The following is a 24168-nucleotide window of genomic DNA, read 5'->3' as shown; positions in this document are numbered from 1 at the left end:
GACTATACCTGATCCCAGCCATTGACCCTGAAGTTATGAGAGGCCGTCAAGGCCATCTTTTTTTTTTTTCTTTTTTTTTTGCTCAATCAAGTCCTTCTCGACTGAGACTACCTGAAAAAGTCCCTGCAGTTTTCTTGGCAAGGATTTTCAGAAGTAGCTTGCTGTCACCTCCTTCCTAAAGTTTAGAAAAAATGACTAGCCCAAGTTGGCTTTGTGCTTAGGGTGGGACTAGAACTCGAAGTGTCCTTGTTTCTAGCCTGTTATCTTAACCATTATACCAAACTGGCTCTCCAGGGTCATCCACTGTGTTGGATTTGTAGTACAGTCATCCACTGTGTTGGATTTGTAGTACAGTCACAGAGAAGTCACTGGGCTTTATAAGAACTGAATTAAACCTTCCAGTATGTTCCCTTGTTAGACTTTGGAAGTGCAATCTTCTTGTATTTCTGAAACAGTCCTCCTAAATTGGGTTTCATAGCCCGGAAGAATCATCTAGCTTCACCCAATCAGGTTGATCCCGAATCAGACAAAAAAGTGTTTAAATACTATTTGAACTTTATGCATCTCTAATTCAGGAGTACTTCAGATGTACCCAGCCAAAGGTCACTTGCAAGCATCTATTGGTCTCACATCTTCCTTCCCCTCCAACTTTGGAGGAGCCATACTACAGGTTTTTCTTACTTTTCTATGCTGGGAAAGGTTTTTGATTTCTTTTTCAGGTTTCTTAAGATTCCTTTTCTGTTATAACTGAAAACTTTGTGAAATGGATTGCATCTTAAAACTTTTTCACATTTTCCTTGCCATTCTCCGAGCTCCTTTCATTTTTCTCCTTAAGTGGAATGTATTAAATTATTCATAGATAATTAACTGTTTATTTATGTTTTGGTTTGATTTCTCTCCTGTTTTTTTTTTAATTTTATTTATTTATTTTATTTAAGAATACAAGGTAGCGATCTCTTTAAATGCTAGGTTCAAATATTTTTGTACTAGCATTCCTTTGAAGAAGCTTCAGATCATTTGTCCAGAACTCCTCTTTCATTATCTGATTGCAGACAAGTAATAAGCAGGAAACACACAGTTCACTCTTTCTGCAGGGGCAAGCCACAGGTTAAGAATCAGCATATCCACTTAGAAAATATTCAGCATTTGCTGTGTAACTGAAAGAATTGGTTGGCAATGAAGTCCAATCCCGTGGAATATACAAATCCAAGTGAAAACATCTCAGACAGATGGCTTTCTAACTTTTGCCTCAACACATTCATCAATAGTAACATTCTGGACATCACCCACAGTCACTTTTGGTGAGATGGGCAACTATTTAAATTTGATAAATAAAAAAAACACTGCTCCCTCAGCAAATTGCTCTTATTCCATTAAGAATTTCTTTCTAATGCTCAACTTGGGAATCTGTTTTCCTGTAACCTCAGACCATTATTTTGTATCTTACCATCTGAGATGTCAAAATAGGTTTTGACTTTGCTATTCCATGATACTTCAGGTATATGAAGAATGCAGCCATATTCCTCTCAGCTGTCATTTTTTTTCAAAGCTAAATATGATGTGGTAAAATAACCTCTTGCTTTGATTAATTTTCAGGTTCCTCTGAACAGTGTGAGGCTTACAAAGATACCGCTGGACGTTGGCATGCACAGCAGATTTGCTCAAAATTATGTTGTGGGACCTGCACTGATCGTTATTGTTGCTCAGACCCCTTTGACAGAAATTATCAGTCTCTCTGTTCCTTGGAAAGGTATGATTGGAAATTACTGCACAAGGGTTAGGGTGTTGTGCGGTTGTTTTAAGATATTATTTATTATTATTATTATTTATTTTATTTCTATACCGCCCTTCTCCCGCAGGACTCAGGGCGGTACACAGCCAAAATAAAACATTGTATACAAAATTTAAAAAACAATTTAAAAACAATTAAATAATTTTGGCCCAAATAATTTAAAACAACCCAAATTAAAACCGAATCAATTAAAACTGAGAGGACGGGATCAAGCCAGCCCAGCTAGATGGAATAAGTGTGTTTTTAGGGCCTGACGAAAAGTCCGGAGGTCTGATATCGTGCATAACTCAGGGGGTAGGTCATTCCAGAGGGCTGGTGCTGCCACAGAGAAGGCTCTCCCCCTGGGGATCGCCAGCCGGCACTGTCTGGCCGACGGCACCCTGACGAGGCCCTCTCTGTGTGAGCGAACCGGCCGGTGGGAGGCTATTAGCGGCAGAAGGCGGTCTCGCAAATACCCCGGCCCTAAGCCATGGAGCACTTTAAAGGTGATCACCAACACCTTGAAGCGCACCCGGAAGACCACAGGAAGCCAGTGCAGCTCGCGCAGGAGAGGTGACACATGGGAGCGCCCGTCGCTCCCATAATCCCCCGCGCGGCCACATTCTGGACCAACTGCAGCCTCCGGGTGCACCCCAAGGGGAGCCCCATGTAGAGAGCATTGCAGTAGTCCAGGCGGGAAGTGACGAGTGCTTGAATGACCGTGCGTAGGGAGTCCCAATCCAGAAAGGGACGCAACTGGCGTATCAGGCGAACCTGATAGAAAGCCCCCCTGGCCACGGCCGTCATATGCTCTTCTAAAGACAGCCGTGCATCCAGGAGGACGCCTAAGTTGCGAGCCCTCTCCGTGGGGGCCAATGATTTGCCCCCAATAGCCAGCGATGGCACCAGCTGGCTATATCGGGACGCCAGAAGCCACAGCCACTCGGTTTTGGAAGGGTTGAGTCGGAGCCTGTTTCTCCCCATCCAGGCCCGCACGGCCTCCAGGCACTGGGACATCACTTCAAGGGCATCGTTGGGGTGGCCTGGGGTGGAGATGTACAGCTGAGTGTCGTCAGCGTACTGATGGAACTCCACCCCAAAGCCACGGATGATCTCGCCCAGCGGCTTCACATAAATGTTGAACAGAAGGGGCGAGAGGACCGACCCTTGTGGCACCCCACAAGCAAGGTGCCTCGGGGTTGACCGCTGCCCCCCTGTCAACACAGATTGCGACCGGTCAGAGAGGTAGGAGGAGAACCACCGCAAAATGGTGCCCCCCACCCCCAGCCCCTTCAACCAGTGCAACATGATACCATGGTCGATGGTATCAAAAGCCGCTGAGAGATCTAACAGGACCAGGATAGAGGAGCAACCCCTATCCCGAGCCCTCCAGAGATCATCCACCAACGCGACCAATGCCGTTTCTGTGCTGTGGCCAGGCCGGAAGCCGGACTGGAGCAGGTCCAGATAGACAGCTTCATCCAGGTACTGGGGAAACTGCCGCGCCACCACACTCTCAACAACCTTCTCAACGAAGCGAAGGTTGGAGACTGGACGATAGTTAGCCAAAACAGCCGGATCCAGAGAGGGCTTCTTGAGGAGGGGCCTCACCACCGCTTCTTTCAAAGAGGCCGGCAAGACACCTTCACCCAGAGAGGCATTAACAATCCTCTGGAGCCAGCCTCGTGTAACCTCCCGGGAAGCCAGCACCAACCAGGAGGGACACGGGTCCAATAAACATGTGGTCGCGTTCAGCTGTCCCAGGATCCTCTCCACGTCCTCGGGAGCCACAGGATCAAACTCCTCCCAGATAACATTCTCAAGACCTGCCTCAGTCATCCCGTCTGGACTTACCCAGTCAGAGGCCAGGCCTTCCCGAATCTGAGCGATCTTGTCATCCAGATACTGCACAAAGTCCTCAGCTCGGCCCTGCAAAGGATCATCCCGTGCTTCCAGATGGAGGAGGGAGCGGGTCACCCTAAACAGGGCGGCTGGGCGATTATCTGATGACGCGATAAGAGGGGCAAAATAGCTAGATTTTGCCGCTTTTATTGCCACTAGGTAGGTCTTAATATGAGACCTCACCAGTGTTCGGTCGGTTTCGGAATGGCTGGTCCTCCAACTACTCTCCAGGCGTCTTTTCCGGTGCTTCATCTCCCTCAGCTCCTCGGAGAACCAAGGAGCTAGGTGAGTTCGGTGCCGGGTCAGAGGCCGCAAAGGCACGATGCGGTCCAAAGCCCCGGCGGCCGCACTGTACCAGGCGGCCACTAGGTCTTCAGCCGAGTCATGAGCCAGAGTCTCAGGAAATGGCCCAAGCTCCATCTGGAACCTATCAGGATCCATCAGGCGCCTGGGGCGGAACCACCTACATATCAATTCTGGAGAGGATACTGAAATTAGAACATAATTCCATGTTCTGCCTTTGCTGCCTGTTTATCTTGTTCATTTTCCCAGCCCAAGAGTACAATAACAAGAGGCTTGGCACTGCTGTTTGTCCATGTGTCTGTCCTCCCTCTATCTCAGTGTTTTTAAACCCTGGCAACTTCTAGATGTGTGGATTTGTTCCCAGAATTCCCCACTCAGCAAACCCAGCCTGTCTTAGCAGCTGAAGAATTCTGGGAGTTAAAATTCACACATCTTAAAGTTTCCAAAAGTTGGAAAATACAGCCCTATCCTATCAAAGATAACTCTCTAAAAACAGCTAAATGTCTATGGAGATTCTCAGTCATCCAGATCATGGTTGCCCCAGAGGTGCTTTTTCAAAAGTCAGTTGGGCTTTCTTTGTTTTCCTTAAGGGAAAAACAAAGAAAGTCCAGTTGACTTTTGAAAAAGCACCTTTGGGTCGCCGAAAACAGAACAAACTGGGCCATATTTGGCAGGAGATGAGAACCTGACCAAAAAAATAAAAAAGACTGCTTTCAAAGATAAACCATGGTTATAGAGAGAACAGATTCCAGGGGAAAAAAATCTTCCAATATGCTCCCTGCAGGGAGCGTAGATATTGTAGTCCAAAAAATAGTCAGGCAACCAATTGGAAAACGGTGCTGGACCCTTGCTTAAAGTACTCCTCCCTGTTTGAACTACAAGCATTAAACAGAGCAGCCCTCCTGGGTTTGGCCCTGTGGCACAGGTTATAGGCAGGTCTAGTTGTGGGCTTTGCGTAAATAAGGCTGGCTGGGGAACTCTGGGAGCTGAATTTTTGTGTTAAATTTATATTTGCCGACAAAAAAATAAAGGGAGACTAGTATAGATCTATTTCAAGCTATTTAGATCTATAGATCTATATTAGTCTCTTTTTATTTCTTTGTCGGTAAATATAAATTTAACACAAAAATAGTTTGTTGCGAAAGCAACTGCCTGCAAAAGCTATTGGATTGGGGCTGAAAAGGCAAAAGTGGAAGCAGTATGCTCCATCCCATATTTGGGTAGTCCAGGTTGCCCTGATAAAAAACAATCTGGGAGTTGAAGTCCACTCAACTAAAAGTTGCCGAAATTGAGAAACATGGACCTAAATTTACCTATTATGCCAGTTGCATCTATTTTTGGTTTTAATGCCATGTCCTTACTTTACATCAGAACTAGAGCTAAGGAGAAATTTTCATTTGGCCCATAACACAACTGCTATATCATATGACACCCACAGTGGCATGTATGTACTGAATCCAAATGCTTTTCCAGACTGCATCTTCCCATGCAATTCTATACAGACCTAAGTACAAAGGTCACCAGTTTTTTTGAGCATGAACTCAAATGAATATGAACATTGTGGAGTCTTGCCCTGCTGCAGACCTTACTGTAGATTTACTAGAATGTTACCTGCCATCCCACTATCTCCCTACTTTTCTTAGTCGTAATATGGGTATACTTTATTTTCAAAGAAAGCTTAGTTAGGGCTCAAGAATTTCTGGAAATGAAATTCTATTGGAACATTGCTTTATAAGATTCCTTTACTGTATTATTATTTACAGGAAGCACAATTTAACATTTTAAAATGTGAAAAGAATTGGCATTAAGCAACATGGTTGCAAATAATTATGTCAGTGACCCTGGCTTAATACCTGATTACACTTATTCTCTGTATCTTGAAATCACGTAATTGGAAGGTAGCATTTTGGCCATCAGGTCCGGTGCGATAATCCAGATAAAAGTATTTCAGTTGTGTGCCTCTCCTCCTTTCAATGAAATAAAGTCTTGGTTTGATAGATACATTGGAGATTTTTTGTTTGGATGTCACTTAGTGTTTAATAAGTTTTCCTGTACAAAACACTTTTTACATTAATTACACAATTGCAAAAGTTATGTAAATCAATGCAAGTGAAGTTAAACTGGATTTCGCTAAAGCTTGTTTCTTTTCAATACACCATTAACTCTTTTTCTTTCTTTAATTGTTTCTAAGGACTGTAATTAGTCATCTTGAGCATTATCAGGATGTAAAAGTTATGTAAGTTAACACTATTACCGTATTTTCCGGCGTATAAGACAACTGGGCATATAAGACGACCCTCGACTTTTTCTGTTAAAATATAGGGTTTGGGCTATACTCGCTGTATAAGACTACCCCTCTTCCAACGCACACCAAATAAAAATTAAAAAACATCAACTGGCTCACCCACAATGTAAAAGCAGCTGTGCTAGACCCAAAATGGCCCCTGCAACAAGCAGAAACCTCACACAGCCACAAAAAGCCCAAAAAACAACTTTCACACTTTACACACACAAAATTCCACATACAGCTTTGTGAGATTTTGTGTGTTTGTGTAGTTAGGGTGAAACACTACAGAAACACACTAAATCTCAGAAAGCTGCATAATTTATTTCTATATGAAAGCTAAATTTAAAACTTCCTAAACTTTAAATGGCTAGGTCTAAAAAAAGAACAACTAAAAAAAACCCCAATGAACTATTTTTTTTAAAGCTCCCAAAGGGGAAGAAACTTACCCAATAGAACAGGGGTCTCCAACCTTGGCAACTTTAAGACTTGTAGACTTCAACTCCCAGAATTCCTCAGCCAGCTTTGTTTTGTTGGCTAAGGAATTCTGGGAGTTGAAGTCCACAACTCTTGCTTGATTGCAGGCAGGGAGTGGCTTGCTGATGGAATGGATTCAGGCAAGCGAAGCAAGGCAAGCGTTGCGACTAGCAGCTAAGGTAAGCAAGCTGGAGGGGGAAAACTTTTTCCTTTTACATGGCTCTGGCGATCCCAGCTGAGTTGCCTGATTAGCAGGCAACTCAGCTGGGATCGCCAGAGCTTGGATCGCCAGAGCCATTTAAGGCTCGTCAGAGCCTTTTGGGCTGGTCTGCCTGGTTACAAGAGAATGACACCCGGCGGATAAGATGACCCCTGACTTTTGAGAAGATTTTCATGTGTTAAAAAGTCATCTTGTACGCCAGAAAATACGGTAGTTATATAGCATTTCTCATCTTTTATTAGAAAAGGGCAATTTAAACATGTTTTATTTAATCTGTGAACATCTTTTAAAATGTTTTCTTTTTAATCTTGTCACTACAGTCCATCTTTCAAGCCTGAACCATTCAAGATAGACCCAGATTTTGAAGATCTATATACAGCTGATTACAGGTACACATATATAAAAATCCCATGGAATTAGAAAGGAAATACCCTGTATTATTTACATATGCTTCTTTTTATGCTGATGATAATCCTTTTACCAATCTAAAGTAAAACGTAACAGACTGTGAAATTAACTACTCTTAACATAAAAGCCACTGTAACACTATAAGGACGATGACTATAGACTTAAAAGATGAAAAAGGTGGGAGCTACAGAGCTAAAAGAATCAGCTGCAGCAGCTTGCTGCGTACTTGCACTCTTGAGAGTTAGAGAGCCGTGAAGCCTTGCCTAGGTCACTTTGACACTCTGCAGTTATTCTGCCATTTTTAAGAGGTGTGCAGGTAGTCCTCAAAATACGGCTAGTCACTTTATGGTCATTCAAAGTTACGACAAACTGCCCCAAAGACACCTACAACTGTGTTTCAGACTTATAGTGGCTGCAGCACCCTGCAGTCAGTCACCTTTAAAATTGACCACAGGTCCACAGTCTGCAGCAAACTCCGCTCCCCCCACTTTCTCCACCTCTAGCCTGCCTTGATGGGACTTATCTATGCTGTGTCAAGGGGCTGATGAGCTGCGGCTGCTGCCAGACACCGTCGGCTCATGCACGCTCACCACCTCTTTTGCTGGGCTTATTTTTAGAGTAGGGTTTATATTAGCCCCCACCATCAGACTAGGGCCTATTTTCAGGGGGAAACAGTATATATCTTTGGTAGGAATAGCTCCGCCAGGTGTTAGAAGGAGCATGGCACAAGACCTGGAATATGGAACAGTGTTACATGATCTGACACACCCATTATTTGGCCAAGTACCCCCTACAAAAAAATTGAAATCAAGAAGGAACTTTTTGGATTGTGCCAAGGATATTATTACTACACCTCAAAAAGAACCACTAAAAAGATGGAAACTTCAAGTTAAGCATTTTCATAATTGGAGAGAATTGCTTGAGGAGTTGCCTGGAGGTTTGGAAGAGGTGTGAATGGTTTGGAGATGTTTAAATAGACTGCGCACTGGTTTGGCTAGAACTCTTAAAATGAGGTTTTCTCCTTGAGGACAAGGATATTTACTGCAAATATGGCAGTATTCAAACAACTATCCATCTTTTTACAATGCCCTGTGGGACTGAGATGAACACAGAATGACTTTCTGGTTGGAAATATCTCTACCATCAACATGGCCCAACATTGGGCTAGAACTATATAAATCTATGTTTTTATTCAAGTTTTTAATCATTTTAAATTTAAATTAATAATTATCCCCTTTCTAGTTCCTGCAAGCTGGCCATCAGAAGACTCTCCTAGGCTTTGGGGAAGCTAGCTGCATGCATGCAAATGCTGCAGCTTCTAAATGAACTTCCCCAAACTGTTCCCTTTCTTAACCCCCTCCCCTCCTTCCTCACAGACTCACATTTCTTCAATGAAAAACAAACAAACTAAAAACCTGGGTGGGACAGACTTGTTGATCTTTCCACACACACCCTTTAGGTGCTGAAACTAAACTGTTTGCCTCTGTCCTCCCATCTCAATCCCTTTTAACAACTTTATTTGCTAAATTTACTGCCTGCCTAGAAAAAGGGTGACAACACCTATAAATTACTTACCTTGATGAATGACTGCCAGGCTGAAGAACAGAGGAAAGGAAGCAAGCAAAGAAAACTTTTCTTCAGGTTGTTTGCCTTGAAGAGTTGAAGAAAAATGTTCAACTCAAAACAAAAAGCGGGCCTCAGCACAAATGTGCATCAAATGGCCATGGCAGAAACTGGGTCCTAAAAGGAGTCAGAGAAGCAGCAAAAAACTTTCCAAAGGTTTCCAATTCAGCCTTCAGAGCATCCTAAGGTTATATGATCACCAATCGGGCACTTCCCATCTGGTATTGAGGATCTAGATCCATGATGGTGAACCTATAGTACGGGTGCCTGAAGTGACATGCGGAGTCATGTCGCCTGGCACGCACAGCATTGCCTGTTCCTCTTCTGGGTTTCTGGCGCGCATGCGCACGTGACAATCAGTTGGCCTTTGTGCGTGTGGCAGTACCAGAAACCGGAAGAGCTGGTCTTCTGTTTTTCAGTGTGAGCATGCACATGCAACATGCATGACAGTAACTGGAAGACTTGCTGGCACACCGGAAACCGGAAATACTTTATCCGGTGCGCACATGCCTCCCGGGCAGCTCCTCTTCCTGGTTGCGGCCATGATGAGCGCGTGCAAAGTGCTCTCTTTTCAGCACTCGGTGCTGAAAAAGTTCGCCATCACTGACCTAGATTGTTGGGGGCAATATGCTAACTCCGTAAACCTCTTAGAGAGGGCTGTAAAAGCACCATGAAGCGGTATATAAGTCTAAGTGCTAGTGCTATTCATTTATGATCATTGCACTGTCCTGCAATAACATGAGAGCTATTCGTGTGCTTCACAACTGGCTTACAACAAGCAGAATTATGGAGAAAACAGAAGTAAAACTGTATATATAGGGTCGTATGATTTCCACTTAGTGACTGCGCAGCTTAGTGATTGAGTTCCTGGTCCCAGTTGTGGTTGCTAAACAAGGACTACTTGTACCTACTAGTTAAAAATAATTCAAGCAGTAGTTCTTGTGATACTCCATGAAATAACAATAGCAATAGCATTAGACTTATATACTGATCCATAGTGCTTTGCAGCTATCTCTAAGACAGGGGTGTCAAACTTGCGGCCCACGGGCCAGATGAGTCACACGCTGGCCATGCTCCCCCCATTTTAGCAAAGAGGGAAAGTCACAATATGTCATGTGACAAGTAAACCCTACTAGGCCCAAAACGGGGCGCAGGGGGGTTGCGTGCGCATGCGCAGGGGGAGTATGGGGCGTCACATGCACGGGTGGGGCGTGCAGGGTGGTGTCGCGTGTGCATTGCATTATGGGAGTGGGTGCTGTTGCACGTGCACACGCGCGCTTTCAGCACGTGACAACAAGGTTACCCATCACTGTCCTAGAGACATCATTGACACCCACAAAATCATAATCGGAAGTATGTATTATGCTAATCACTGTGCAAACACAGAATAAAAGAGCAATTGAAAGAATAGTATATTACAAATAATTATAGGATTGGGCTTCTTGGTGCTGTCTGAGCTTTATTGTTTTCTTGCAGATATTTCATTACCCAACTAGGTAACATTATCATTATAGCGTTGTAATATCAAATAAGGAATCTTTAAACAAAAGGCATATATTATAAGCCCATTAAAAAGAAGAAGTCTGAAAACTTTTTTAATGTTAAATGAGCCAAATGTAGTCCTGCTGGAGCTCTTTTCCAGGTACCTGGAACGGTGGGAAAGGATTGTAATTTTGGTACCCAGGAGAGCCAAATGAGTCTGTTCTACCATATTGTCAAACAGACAGGGACATAAGCCACCAGTGGGGCCACACACAGATTGAAACTAGAAATAACAAATGCTGAGTTACTTTTGATTAGATGGGAGGGATTAAAGAAACCCCCAGACGCCTCTCCGAGTCTTGGTTGAGAATTCAAATGCCTGATTTCTGCTATAGTGTGAACAGCAAGCACGTGAGCAGATCTCACCATCTTATTCACCTGCAGTTCTCTATCTCCTCTCTGCACAATTCTTTGATGTGCTTTCTGAATTTACTGGTGAGATGTACTTATCCAATCTTCTCAGCTGGTTTGTTTATTTTGCAGGGACCAAAGTAGTCCAGCAATATACAGTATTTAAGAATAAAATCATTCAAGCAAAGACGCCCTGGGTGATTTCAGGATTTAAAGAGATGGTCCTTAATTAATCCTTTTGCTCTTGTTCACGCTGCATCCAAATATTTTTTTGCAGAAAACTGATACTTGGGATATTTTGATTTCTGGTAAAAGGGTTGGGAAGACTCTGCTAGTTCTATTGAGCAGTTTAGGTTTGCTTGAGCAATTGTTTCTGCCGTGCCTGCTGCGCTTGGGATATCTGTGGCCCAGCAGTGCTCTGTATCTTTAAGAAAACTCTGAGCAGGGAGCAGGATGTGATCAAAGAAGCTACTTTTCCTGTTGAGATGTGAGACAAATCACATGTCTTCCGGTTTTATCCACAAATGTAGCTACTGTAGTTTCATTTCTCAGTGAAAAAAGCTTAAGAGACAGAATCTAAGGGACAGAATTGCCAAAGGAAATTTTAAAAAGAAAATACTAGGGGTTCTTCCCCCACCCCTCCACCTCCCCGAAGCAAAAATGAGGTAAGCTTTGTGCATTTTGTTGGCAGGCATCTTTCCTTTCATTCATTAACCATGAGCCTTGGAGCTTTCCTGTGTAACTTGGGATATTATTTATTTAGAAGAAATACTTATTCCAATAATAGCAATCATTTAATCTTTTTTCTACTTTGCAAAGTCCAGAAAACACAACTACATTGAAGAAGCAAAGGGTTTTTTTAATGTCAAGTTTCCTTGCTCGAGCCAGAGGAAAGCCATTACCAAAGTATAAAAATAATTCCTATCTTTTTAATGTGTTGGTAATTAACTACACAAACTAGAAAGAGTCAGTCATTAAGTAGCAACGTGTCATTCTTGTGTTCCCAACAAAATAATTTGCCATGACAGTACTTGGCGTAGACTAGCATAGAAGTAAATCATTCTTTGTCCTTGGCTATGTATCTTGTTTTCATAAGGTTAGAGAGGACAGGTCTTGTGTCTCTTGATAGATACTGTGTGGTGAGTTGTGCTGTAAAAAGATAAATGGATAATTGAGTGGCATAGCTAGCCTGTTTTTCCTATCATGGTATAAGGTTCTGTGCAACAGAAAATACTGTGTCTACAGTATCCTTTTAACAGTGAATTTTGGATCTGTTTCCAGAATCAAGCTAATAGAAATGATGACTTTTTGTCTAGATCTTAAAATTAAAATAACTTCATGTATTGTACATTAAGGAAGCTGATACATTCCTTTGGGCATCTACAATAAAAGAAAAATAATGCTTCTTTAACATAGGTAAAGAAGCCGATCTGGCCTGCATAGATCACATCACTTTTCTTTGTGACCCGATTGTTGAGATTTTAATTTAAAGAAAGTGCAAGCTTGGAAGGATTTGTTTTTCCCCTTCCTTGTTCCTTTCTCTTTACCTGGCTAGATGATGCCACTTGCTGGAAAGCACTTCAGCTGAGCACTTTGTGTGGCATGTCCCTGCTTGCATCAAAATGACAGCTTCTCTTCTGGGCAAACACAGTTTTGCACAACGAAGCAGTATGCCTGATGAGATCATCTTTAATCCTGTCCTCGTGGCTTCTTCATTTCCAGCTGTTTTTTTTTCCTTCTGTATATAATTCTAGGAAAACCTAGAAGAAAAACAAAGAAAGTAGAAGTTATAGGAATAGAGACTTTGCACTAAGTGTTCCAAATTATCTCTTCTCTAGAGGTTTCACTGTGGAAACTCAACTGGCAACATTATATATAGCTGTTTAGTAAAATATAAGCTAGCTCAATTTTCAAATGATTCTTTACTAATGTTGGAATACCATTCTGGAAGAAGGAAAGAAATGTTCCAAATTTATTTTTGTAAAGTTTGATAGTATGGGATTCCTAGCTTACCCTCTTTAAAAAAATGTATTTAAACTAGATAGAGATTTATTAGCTGCTGAAGTATCCAGATCCAGACCAAAAATCATAATAGTTGTATGTATGAAGGTCATTATTTATTTATTATCACAGCTATATAATCAGCCATCTCACAAATGTGAAGTTGGGTGAGAGTTAAAACAATTAAAACAGCTAAAATCAACATGATTACAAATAAAAAACTTAAGGAGAAAAACCAGTGCCTTACATACAAAAAAACCATCTCACAGCCCCCCATTTATATATTTGGTATCGTAATGTAGCACACCATAGGCCAGGTAGTATATATTTGGTACTATATATCACTGTTCAGTTTCTACATATGTATGTATATCTTCAAGTTAGTCTTCATTCCTGATGGATATTTAGACAAGTCCATGCCATTTTCTTGGCAAGATTTTTGGAAAGGGTTTGTCATAGCCTTTTTCCTAGAACTGAGAAAAAGTATTTTAGCTGGCTTCATGCCAAAGGCATGGCTAGAATCACAGTTTCCTGGTTTCTCCTGGTTTGTAGTCTAATAATTTCACATACCAAACTGGCTTTAGGTAAATCATATTTCTTTTGGAAAATTTCAAGGCGTTTTAAGTAGAACTATCCCCACTTACTCTGCACCACCACCACAAATATTTTCCTGCCATTTTAAATAGATTTGTTCTAGATCACAATCTCACATTTAATTTCTGGCCCAATAATGTCCAAATACTATATGTCTAATTACCTTAAAGGTTCGCAGCACTAAATTCCCTCTGTAGTGGGAACCAAGAATTTGCTAGGATTTCAAAGGGTGAAGGATATTAACTATCTAGTAAGGCACAAAAGAGTAACTTTGATTTTCATTCTGATAATGTTACAGTTGTTAACATTGTCATGCCGTTACTTGGTACTGATCTGAATAAGTATGTGATATGATGAAGATTAAAATCTGGAAAATTGAAAGTACCACCATTATATAAAAGCTGTAGCTTTAAAGGAGATCTCTTTGGTCTTTGCCCATTCCATATAAAATTAACCATTAATTCACCTCATTGATTTAGGTCGGTCTTTACCATTTTAATGTGGTTTACCATAAGATTGACCATGACAAGATGTTCTCCTTTGTCTCTGCATTGTATGGATTAAAGGTGTTTACAATCACTAGTCCTGAATTTAGAATAGATTGAAATTTTTAAATATTAAATTATTGGTTAATTTACAAAAACCTGGGGAGTGGGGAGAGAGCCATAAATATCTCTCCTGATCTCACAAATGATTTAGAACTAGTTTGCATTCCAGATACTGTATCCCAGAATCATCTAGCATTGGCAGGATAAATATTGTTCCTATAGAAGAAAAAATACCAAACATACTTCAAACATAGACTGAGGACCACATGCAATTATTATTTATTGTGAAATAAGTCACATCTGGATTTCTTTAAAAAAAATAACATTATAGGAGTATTATTGTAGAATAGAACATGAGAAAATGAGGTTTTGGAGAACCATTATCCCCAAAGAATGCTTTCTGGACTTACAAACCAATGTCACGTTCAAAAGCCATTCATATCTATATATTTATTAAATTTATACTGACGTTATACCACTATGGAACAAAAATCCAAGCCAAGCCTCTGACCTTACTTTTCACCATTGGCTATGCTTTTTATAAAATGTCCTTGCTGAAGGATTTGTCAGCAGTGCAAAAACCATATGCAAATATTTTGCAGATTAAGTTGCTATATATAAAAATCTAGCTCTGGTCTTTAGTGAGGTGGGGGTGGGGACAATGGTTGCTTAGCTCTAGGGAAGTAAAAAGTGTGACCAAAGAGGCAGAATAGCCCTTCCTTGACAGTCTTGTCCTTAAAAAAAGAGCAATGAAAAGTTTTGGACAAACTTCTCATATTTAGTTAATGTACACCCAAAGAGTGAAGGAGAATTTCTGGGATCCCTGCCATGTCTGTTCTTCGACTTTGCTTTCTTTGAAGGGCTGGCATTTGGATAGACTCAGACTATATTACCAGAGGTAACCGCATCAGAAGTTAAGAAGTCAAATGAACATGAGCCAAGTCAGCATAGGAGCAGACAGTCTGTGAAAAGGACGGTGGGAACAATTTGGTCTGAGTGTAAAGTGCATGAAGTCTGAGCAACAACCCGCTGCCCCAAGGAAAGAGATGAGGGAGTTTCATTTACATCCAGAAAGCAAAGGCTCAAAATAAAAGCGTGCAGCAGTTTAGTGTAGTGTTTAAGGTACTAGGCTAGAAACCAGGTGACTGTGATTTTAGTTACCGTACCTGTTTTCTAGCCTGGTACCATAAACATTAGATCGAAATGCTGCCTGCTTTTATTTGCATGCTACATCTGGCACAAAAACCTGCCTGGTAATTTTGGCTACTCACCCTTGGCTCACCTCACAGGCAGGGGTGAAATGCTCCCGGTTCAGACTGGATCACCCGATCCGGTAGCAATGACGGCAGGTGGTTCGGAGAACCGGTAGCAAAAATCCCTGCCCACCCTCCATGCTCAGCCGAGCCACGCGATCATCAGAGGCTTTTTTTTACACTATTAAAAGCATTTTTTCTTCGGCTGAAAAAATGCTTTTAAAAGTTAAAAAAAAAAAAAAGCCTCTGACGATCGCCCGGCTGAGCTGGGATTGTCAGAGCCTTTTAAAAGCATTTTTTTCTACAACCTCTTCAGCCAAAGAGGTTGTAGAAAAAATGTTTTTAAAAGGTAAAAAAAAAAAAATGTTGGCCACGCCCACCCAGTCACATTACCCCCACCACCACCAAGCCACGTCCACAGAACCAGTAGTAACAAATTTTACATTTCACCACTGCTCACAGGGTTGTTGTGGGAGAAATAGGAGGAAGAAGGCGTATTAGGAATGTTCACTGCCTTGAATTTCTTAAAAGTCAGGATAAAATCTAATCAATAAATAAAATAATAAATTAAAGATTAATACCAGGATGAAATCATTAAAGATTTTATTTGCATATGGAGTTTACAGTTCACTGGAACACCATTTTCCTTTGTTAAGGGAAGTTATAAATATTACCTTGTGAATAAGCATTTCTGAATCATAACCCTGAATTTCTGTTAACTTCTTTTTTTAGTCATGCATGTAAAGTCCTCGAAGTGAAATTCTTCTTTATTGTTTTCTGTAAAGTTAACATCGTGGATTTAAACTAACCAAGGGTTTTGTAGTCTCCTGAAAAAGATATATTGTCTATATTTAACTTAATAAATGTGATTATGTAGACACATTTAATAAGGCTTATTCTGGGGAAGGTCATAGCTGAGGTGGCAATCTTGTTGTGTCCAGTTGTTTAGGGCATGTCTTGTAATCCCCGTGCAGTGGCTGAGACTGATCAGATTTGTAGTCTGCAACATCTGGGTGCATCAAAGTTGTTGATTAATGTAGACAGTAAAAAAGTGGTATAAAAAGAAATCAGAATGATGGATATGATTATGCAGATGATCCTCACCTCTTTTTCACTTTTTTACATGCTTGCCGTCTATGTGGTATACTTTTAAAAGAAGTAAAACTCCTTATGTACCTTCGGGCCTGCCTACATGATTTTTTTTTTCTTATCCATGGCAGTAAATTAATAAAACTACCTCTCTGAAAGTTTGAGTTGATGGAGTTTAACCATGTGCAAATCTTTCATTTCGATCCTAGTCTGACATGTTTTCCATTTTTGTTTGCAAAATGGAGCAAAATGCTATTGGTGGAAATGTATTATTTTCTGAAACCTTTAACTCGGACAACTTGCATTCTCAATGTTTTTCAGTGGGACGTTTATAGCAATTGGCATTTCAATTTTCGTCGTGTTTGTAGTAGGCATCATTCTCTGCTTCACCTGCTCGTGTTGCTGCCTATATAAAGCCTGCCGAAGGAGACCCCAGCGTAAGTATCCTCCCTGGCTGAATTGTTCCTCTGTTTGAAGAAAACTATGAGAGATATTGTTGAGCACACTGGGGGGAAAAAAGCAGACACAGCAAAACACCTCCTAGAAATGCTGCTTTTAAAATAGGTGAAAAGTCACTTGTTTAAAATGTAACTAGCATTAGATCAGAGGCTGAACAAGGAATGAACACTTACCTCAATCATCAGAGATGCGGTTTCCTTTGGCTCTCAGCACGTGTGACAAACTTAAGGGAGTTCAGCCTTATCGTTTCAGGTATCTTTACTTATCCTAGAACTATAATTCTCAGAAATCTCCAGGAGCTGGGAGATTCCAGTGATCATACCTGCAGGGAATTCTGGGCATTGTAGTCTTGACATGCCTGAATAAAGATGGAAAGGTTGGCTTACAGCTTCTAAGTATCTGGGCAGATCAGTAGACATGGGACATAAGATACCAGAAGATCAGAATCTTTTCTTGGTGTGCCTTCTAATAGAAGTAACCTTTCTGGTGGGAGGAATGATGTTTCTTTTCTATCTCATGCCTATGGAGGAAGTCTCAAAATTTATTTGAAAAACAGTTGCCAAGTTATAAAACCAAAAGAGGAAGAGGGGAAATGTTGTTTCCTTCCTTCCCTGAGTCAGCCTTACCAGGTAAACGAGACAGGAAAACATAATCAGAGAAGCTAATTCTATTTTGTTGTAAAGAAACATCAACAGAATCTGAAAGTCTGAAAGTAGAATTCTGCTGTCGTCGTTAAAGCCTGAAAAAGTTTGGACAGTCCCTTGCTCTGCCCACTATCCAGCTGCCGGCTATGCTGCCTCTTATCTGATCATTCCTTAAGTATCATCGCTTCACCCCATCTCCAAAGGTTTTTCCCAAATACCCATTACACTGTGATTCATAGATCCATTGATTATGTGACGATGGCATTTTCTACTCCTAATAACTACATAGATGCCCTGATTCCTAACGACTACATTCCTGTGCTTATTCCTTCCTAAATACCCTTCTTGTGTTTTACAGCTGTTGTGACAACAGCCACAACTGTGGTGCAGATGCCTTACCCTCAGCAGCCTGGGGCACCAGTTGCTTATGCTGGAGGAGCATACCAAGGATACAATCCATTGCCGGTACAGCCCCATCCTGGAATGCCACCAGCACCCTACCCAACCCAGTATCCTCCACCCTATCCTACACAGCCTATAAGGCCACCGCCATACCAGGAAACAGTGCCAGGTAAGGAAAGAAGAGGGGAGAGATGTACTGAGACTGCTAGAAAGAAAAGGAAACAAATAGTATCTCACAGCAGCCTTTCTTTTCAAAATATGTCCAGCCTCAAATTATAAATTCATGTTTGCTATCTTGGGGAACTTGGCTTCTTTAATACAAATAAAGTATCACTTCTATGTAAATTCTTCTGAGGCTATCTGGTTGAAATCCCTTTTTTACTGATGATTTTATTCCACTGGTGGTCAACTTTCCTAAAGAACAGAGCTGAGCAGTGAGCCACACTGTGCTAGAAATTTCCTCTTAAACATCTGCCTCAGTAGTGGCCAAAATGCTTCCAGGTTGGATGACTTCAACCCAGGGTGCAGAATTCAGCAGGCCCTGAAGCCTCTCTGCCTGGAAGAGCTTTGGTTTATGAGAAGGGGGCTTTAGGGCAGATTGCTTTGACTCATGCTACAGGATGGATTTGGTGCACTCCATAGTCTTCCTACAGTGTTTGCTGAGACATCCCAATCTAGAAGGACTTTGACTAGCACTGCAGAGGATGATTTCTCTTAGTCTTTTCCTATAGAGCAAATTTTGCTTCATGAAAGGTCTTCAAAGGAGGTGCTTTGTTTGTCCTTCATCAAAGCGCAGCCCTCCTTCAAGGATTTGAAGAGGCCTAGCAATGTCATTTCCTACACCATGTTTATCAGGAAACCAGAGACACTTTACCTATAAATCTCTATAGGGTAATGCAGATGTTGTGGAGAAGAAAGAAGCAACAACCTAACTTTTCAGATACACGTTGTCTTCAATTTATGACCACAACTGGGGCCATAATTTCAATTTCTAAGCAAGATGATAGTTAAGTGAGTCACATCCAGATTTATGACATTTTTGCCACATTTGTTAACTGAATCACTACAGTTGTTAAGTGAATGTTTCCCCCCATTGATTCTCCTGTTAAAAGCCTGCTGGGAAGGTTACAAATGATGATCATATGACCCCAGGACACTGCAGCCATCATACATACAAGCCAGTTGCCAAATGACAGGGGGTTTTTTGTAAAAAGTTTTTTATTTTTTAATTACAAAGATAAACATTCCATCTTTTCTTAGGCAGTATATCATCTGGGTACAAACATCTCTGCGCTACATCGTTCCTCATTTGTCACATCTTTCACTTTCACATTCACATTCACATTAATATTATAATATATTAAATATTGTAAAACTCTCCATTTTCTTAGTGTCTTTTAGTAATAATACCATATTAACATCAAATATCATCATTCTCCTCATACACATATTAACAATTTTCATCTTATTTATATCTCTATCTTAATATATTTTCTACTTATTCTTTAGTCTTCATTTCTAAACTCCATTTTTATTCTCCAACCATTGATAAAATACTTCCTATATCATATAATATTCAGTTTGCGCTTTCTCCTTAATTGCTAATGTTAATCTGTTCATTTCTGCACATTCTAATATTTCCTTATCACCTTCTCTTCAATGAGAATCTCTCCACTTTTCCAGTGTTGTGCAAATAATAATAGCTGCAGTTAATACATGAATAATTAAAATGTCCAAATTTTGATCATGTGAACATGGGTGCTCTGTGATAGTCATAAATTCAAGGGCTGGTTGTAAGTCACTTTTTTCAGTGCTGTTACAACTTCAAATAGTTGCCAAACAAATGTAATTCAAGGACTACCTCTATAGAAGGGGTGTTGTTCTATAGTATCAGGTAATCAACTCAATTATCAATCGAGAAGGAGATCTAGATGGAGGTTAAGGAGACATTTTGTCCCAACAAGGAGGGCTTCTTTTTCTAGTATAGGAATAAGGCTTCTATGCAGACATCTTACAGAGCACTCCAAGTAATGTGTGTGCATTGTTTTCTATAACAGAAGAACTTTAATATGCTTCATTCTGCAATTTAATTTTCAGAATTTATAGATCAAGCTAGAAATCTTCCTTGATTTCATAACTATATGGACACTAGCACTTGTGATGAAAATCTAAGAAATATGCAGAGATAAATATAAAAAGATAAAGTAAGCTGCTAACCTGTTGCGCTTGTCTGTTTGTTTCTTTTACAGCTGGTGCCTCAGCTCCTTCTGCTCAACCCCCTTATAATCCAGCATACATGGATCCTCCAAAGGCTTCCTATTAAATGGACTTTTGCTGTTGTGTGTCTGTCTGGAGGCCTCTTCAAATTGCCTTTTTCACATGGAGTTCTTTCTGAAGATGATATTCTGATATACCTGTTTGGAGGGATGGATCACAGTTTAGACAATTTTATTTACAGCGCATTGAGAAGTGCAAGAAATTAAAGCAATTAAAAGATGACTTTTGTAAAAAAAAAAAAAAAAAGGTGTGTGTGTGAATCTAAGAATTTAAAAAGTAAGCATTGGGAATATAATTGGACTAAACAGGGACAATCCTTTGAGGGATTATTTTGGCATTGTTTCATCAAAATCAATTTAAAATGGGCTAATCTCTCTCCATTTTAGCACGGAAGGGTAACATCTAATGTGAAACACTATGTTTTCTAAGTAATAGGGAAATAGCTCTTTAGCAAGAAATGGGGCATGTTGCTCAATAATCCCCTTGTTTTTGTCCATTACACAGCAGTTGCATAGTCTTTCAGTATCACAGTGCAAATATTTTAATTTCATTAGTTTTGTCACTATACAAAAAAAAAAAAATCTTTTGTATTCTCTATTGCATGGAGATGGTTGAATGGGATCATTTATCAGCTTTCTGTGTTCTGCAACAAAATATTACAGCATGTTGTGCTCTTACAAAAGAAGACCAGGACTTGCACCAAACAAAGATAAATAAGCTGGTGACCTCCTCTACTTTTATCTATAGTTCCCAGAATCCCTTGCCTTTAGCATCCAGAGGCTGCTGGGAATTTAAATCCAGCTGGAGGGACATTAAATTACATAGCCCTGCTCTAGGCTATTTAAATAGGATATTTCATTCCTCCTTACGTTAACCATTTTTCTTACCTAACTGACAGTTTCCTATAGGCACATAGAGTTTTGATAAGGTGATATTTTGATTAGAGTCTCACCAGCTTGAATGTACTATTAGAAGGAGGAAATATCACAGTAATGTTTCATTTTAAATGCGTGTTTTGCTGCAATTTCAGAATAAATCCATTTCTCAATTGAAAGTAATTTTTCAACTACTTAAGGAGAGAGAGAGAAAGAAAAAAAGGTGAATTTCTGTAAACATTATCTGTAATACATTTGGCAACCTAGAGACTTGTATGAAAGTGGAAACATTTCAAAACTCTTTACATAGTAATATGGAAGTAATTTGATAAGGAAGAAAGCCTAATCCTGGGCTAACACCCCAGGATAGAGATGGCTCCCAATCTCTCCATAGCTAAAGCAATCCAAAGAAAAACAACTTTGCTCCAAATAAAGTGACATGGCATCCAAAATAAATCAGTGCAGCTCATAAAACCAGCCAACACTATGAGATTATATACATTCTGAGAACTCTAGTCTCTGTTTAGAAATACCTTAGCCAAGAGATAATATGGTTTTTTCCCCCATTGCTAATAGTTTTCCGTAGTTACAGAATTCTAGTCTCGGTGTTCGATGAATATTTCTGTCACCTTTGCGTCTTCTAACTCTCCCAATTTCAGTTCCATTTTTCTATTTAAAATACTTGCAGAATAATTAAGAGTGAATTCTGTAGGGCTTTCATTTAATATGTAGCGGACTTTACAGTAAATAACAGGAACATTTCTCTTCAGATGTTGTATCTCCTTTGCCTTAATGGCTTGTATCAGTCTTTTCCATACCACTAATCTTGAGAGATACTGATTTAGGGCCATGCTTCAGTGGTGGGTTGCTACCAGTTCGCCCCGGATTGGGCGAGCCAGTAGTGGCGGTGGCAGGAGGCTCTGCCCATCTGCCCAGATGTCTCTGCGCATGCGCAGAAGTGTCACACACACACATCCATGAGTGAACCGGTAGCGACGGGATTTGAAACCCACTACTGCCATGCTTGCTGGAGATACAATAAATTATAATCTAACATGATAAAGTGAATTTATCTGAGAGAAGTGGGCTATGTTATGTTACAGAAAAAATGAAAGGATATCGGAAAATTAAAGGTTATATATGTGGATAATGGAATACTTCTTTGTGCCTAGGAAGAGAAAATGGTTGATTTCTGCGGTTTGTGTTAAGCTCTGATATTACACTTTGTAAATACAGACAATCTTCAATTTACAACTATAATGAATCTTGCCATTTATGGTCATAAGTCATGACAATTATAGAGCAGAACATCATGTGATTTTATGACTTTTTTTGCAAACAGTTGTAAGACAAGGATTACCTGTAAGTCTAAAAGAGTTTGCCTCCTTATTCCTACCCATTAGTTATTTCAGCAAGCTTTGGATTTTATGACAGCATGACTCTTATGTTTTTACTTCCACATATGTCTTACAAAGAATACCTCTCTCTATCACTGTGCTGTAATTATGGAATCATAGTATTATTTTGTTGAAGGCCGTTTTGCCTGCTTGCCTTGAGTGCTGCCTCTGTTTCCTTATTCAGGCTATATATGCTGAGAGTAGTTTCTAATCATTGTAATGTGTGAAATCACAGTTAATGTTGGCAAGATTTCAATAATTGACAACTGATAACAGAATTTCTCCAAAAGTATTTGCTTATGAAAAATTTATAATAGAAGGTATTTCTTTAATGGCGCTTCTACTGTTAGAAGTGGGTCCTGTTACAATTCACAGTACTTGTCTGAAGTATGAAGGATTGTAACAAGTGGCACGTGTAGTGTCTCAATTAAAATGCTGCATTCTTTGTCAAAGAAAAGAAGATTTTAGTTTATCCTTTTTTATTGTGAATTTTTAAAGTGCCTTTTCAAATTTTTGTAACTGTGTCACCATAGCTATTGTACAATATTAACGTACCGTGATGTTTTTGTTCAGAATCTTTGATTCTGTTTTTAATAAAAATTTTCCTTTACATGTTGTTGCTTCCGATAAAGAAAATACCTTTAGAAAAAAAAGCTAGCATATTTGTGGCTATTTGTAATAAATCAGACCATTTAAAATACGCATTGCTTTTAAATGACTTAATTTGGTTTAGATTAAAAGTGTTTGCATCCTTGAATTGGACGTCACTGGTCCTAGCTCAAAATTGCATGGAGCTGTTTTCACATTCACTTAGTCTTATATTCATTTTAATTAAACATTCCCACACATTTCAATTATTTCTGGTGTTGGTACTTTTTTCATGTGACATCTAATTGCTAGCAGTCTTATGATAGGAAGATCCAATTCTTCCATTGGAGAAAAAAAAGGTTTGCAACAAAGCCCCATTTCCAGCTCCTTCTGTGTCTCTAAAATAGTTCTTTATTGAATATTCTATTATGTTCCAGTATGTTGGCGGGTGACTCAGGATAGGAGCTGTTACAGATATACAGAGAGAAAGAGAGTAGTTAAACAAATGAGGCATTAATAAAGGAGAGTATGTGTAGCTCAGGGTTGATATGAGAGGTCCTTGGTGCTCCTTGAGCTTGCTTATTTTCTTGTAGATGTTTCATTACCCAAACTAGGTAACATCAGTATTAGCAAGCTCAGAGAGCACCAAGGATCCCCTCAAATGAGGGATTCTATCCTGACACTGATTTCTGTACTAATGAAGTGATATGAAGTTCTAATATATAGAAGTAGAGTATTGTTTCCAGAATAGGACAAAAAATATAAGAAATTAAGCCTTAATTTATTGAACTTCCCTCCCTTTAGTCTCTTTCCTTTACTTTCTGTTTGTAATTTATTATGGTGGCCTCCGGATTCTTACCTCGGGAATTGACACTGAGTTTGTCTGAGTTTTCTCCTGGCTGTTCCACCTTCCAAAAGTCTTTAATTCAGTATCCCACCATCCTGCATCTGAACTTCCATACATAAAGCAGTCATAATTCTTGAATTATGTTTTGTTGAATGAAGGGTTTCAGAAAATGATAAAGATTTTGGAAAATTGCTCTTAAGCAGCATATTATCTAGATAGCAATAGCTATAGCACTTGGACTTATATACTGCTTCATAGTGCTTTATAGCCCTCTCTAAACAGTTTACAGAGTCAGCATATTGCCCCCAACAAT

At 40.0% G+C, this 24168-nt stretch overlaps 1 protein-coding gene across 1 annotated transcript in view; it reads left to right on the top strand.

Annotated features, from left to right (window-relative positions):
* Positions 1-23259, top strand: part of SHISA5 (shisa family member 5) — a 35489-nt gene extending 12230 nt beyond the window's left edge. The window contains exons 2-6 of the mRNA XM_070937025.1: positions 1597-1750; positions 7278-7346; positions 16688-16803; positions 17828-18040; positions 20121-23259. Of these exons, the coding sequence (XP_070793126.1) occupies positions 1597-1750; positions 7278-7346; positions 16688-16803; positions 17828-18040; positions 20121-20194 (626 nt within the window). The 3' untranslated portion in view covers positions 20195-23259. The remainder of the gene's footprint in view (positions 1-1596; positions 1751-7277; positions 7347-16687; positions 16804-17827; positions 18041-20120) is intronic.
* The last annotated feature ends 909 nt before the right edge of the window (positions 23260-24168 follow it).

Source organism: Pituophis catenifer, unplaced genomic scaffold, assembly GCF_029215685.1.
Source record: "Pituophis catenifer annectens isolate HBS135680 unplaced genomic scaffold, rPitCat1.0.hap2 SCAF_2, whole genome shotgun sequence".
Lineage (NCBI taxonomy): Eukaryota > Metazoa > Chordata > Lepidosauria > Squamata > Colubridae > Pituophis > Pituophis catenifer.
Note: the sequence above shows the minus strand (reverse complement) of the source record. Positions and strands in the feature narration are given on the sequence as shown.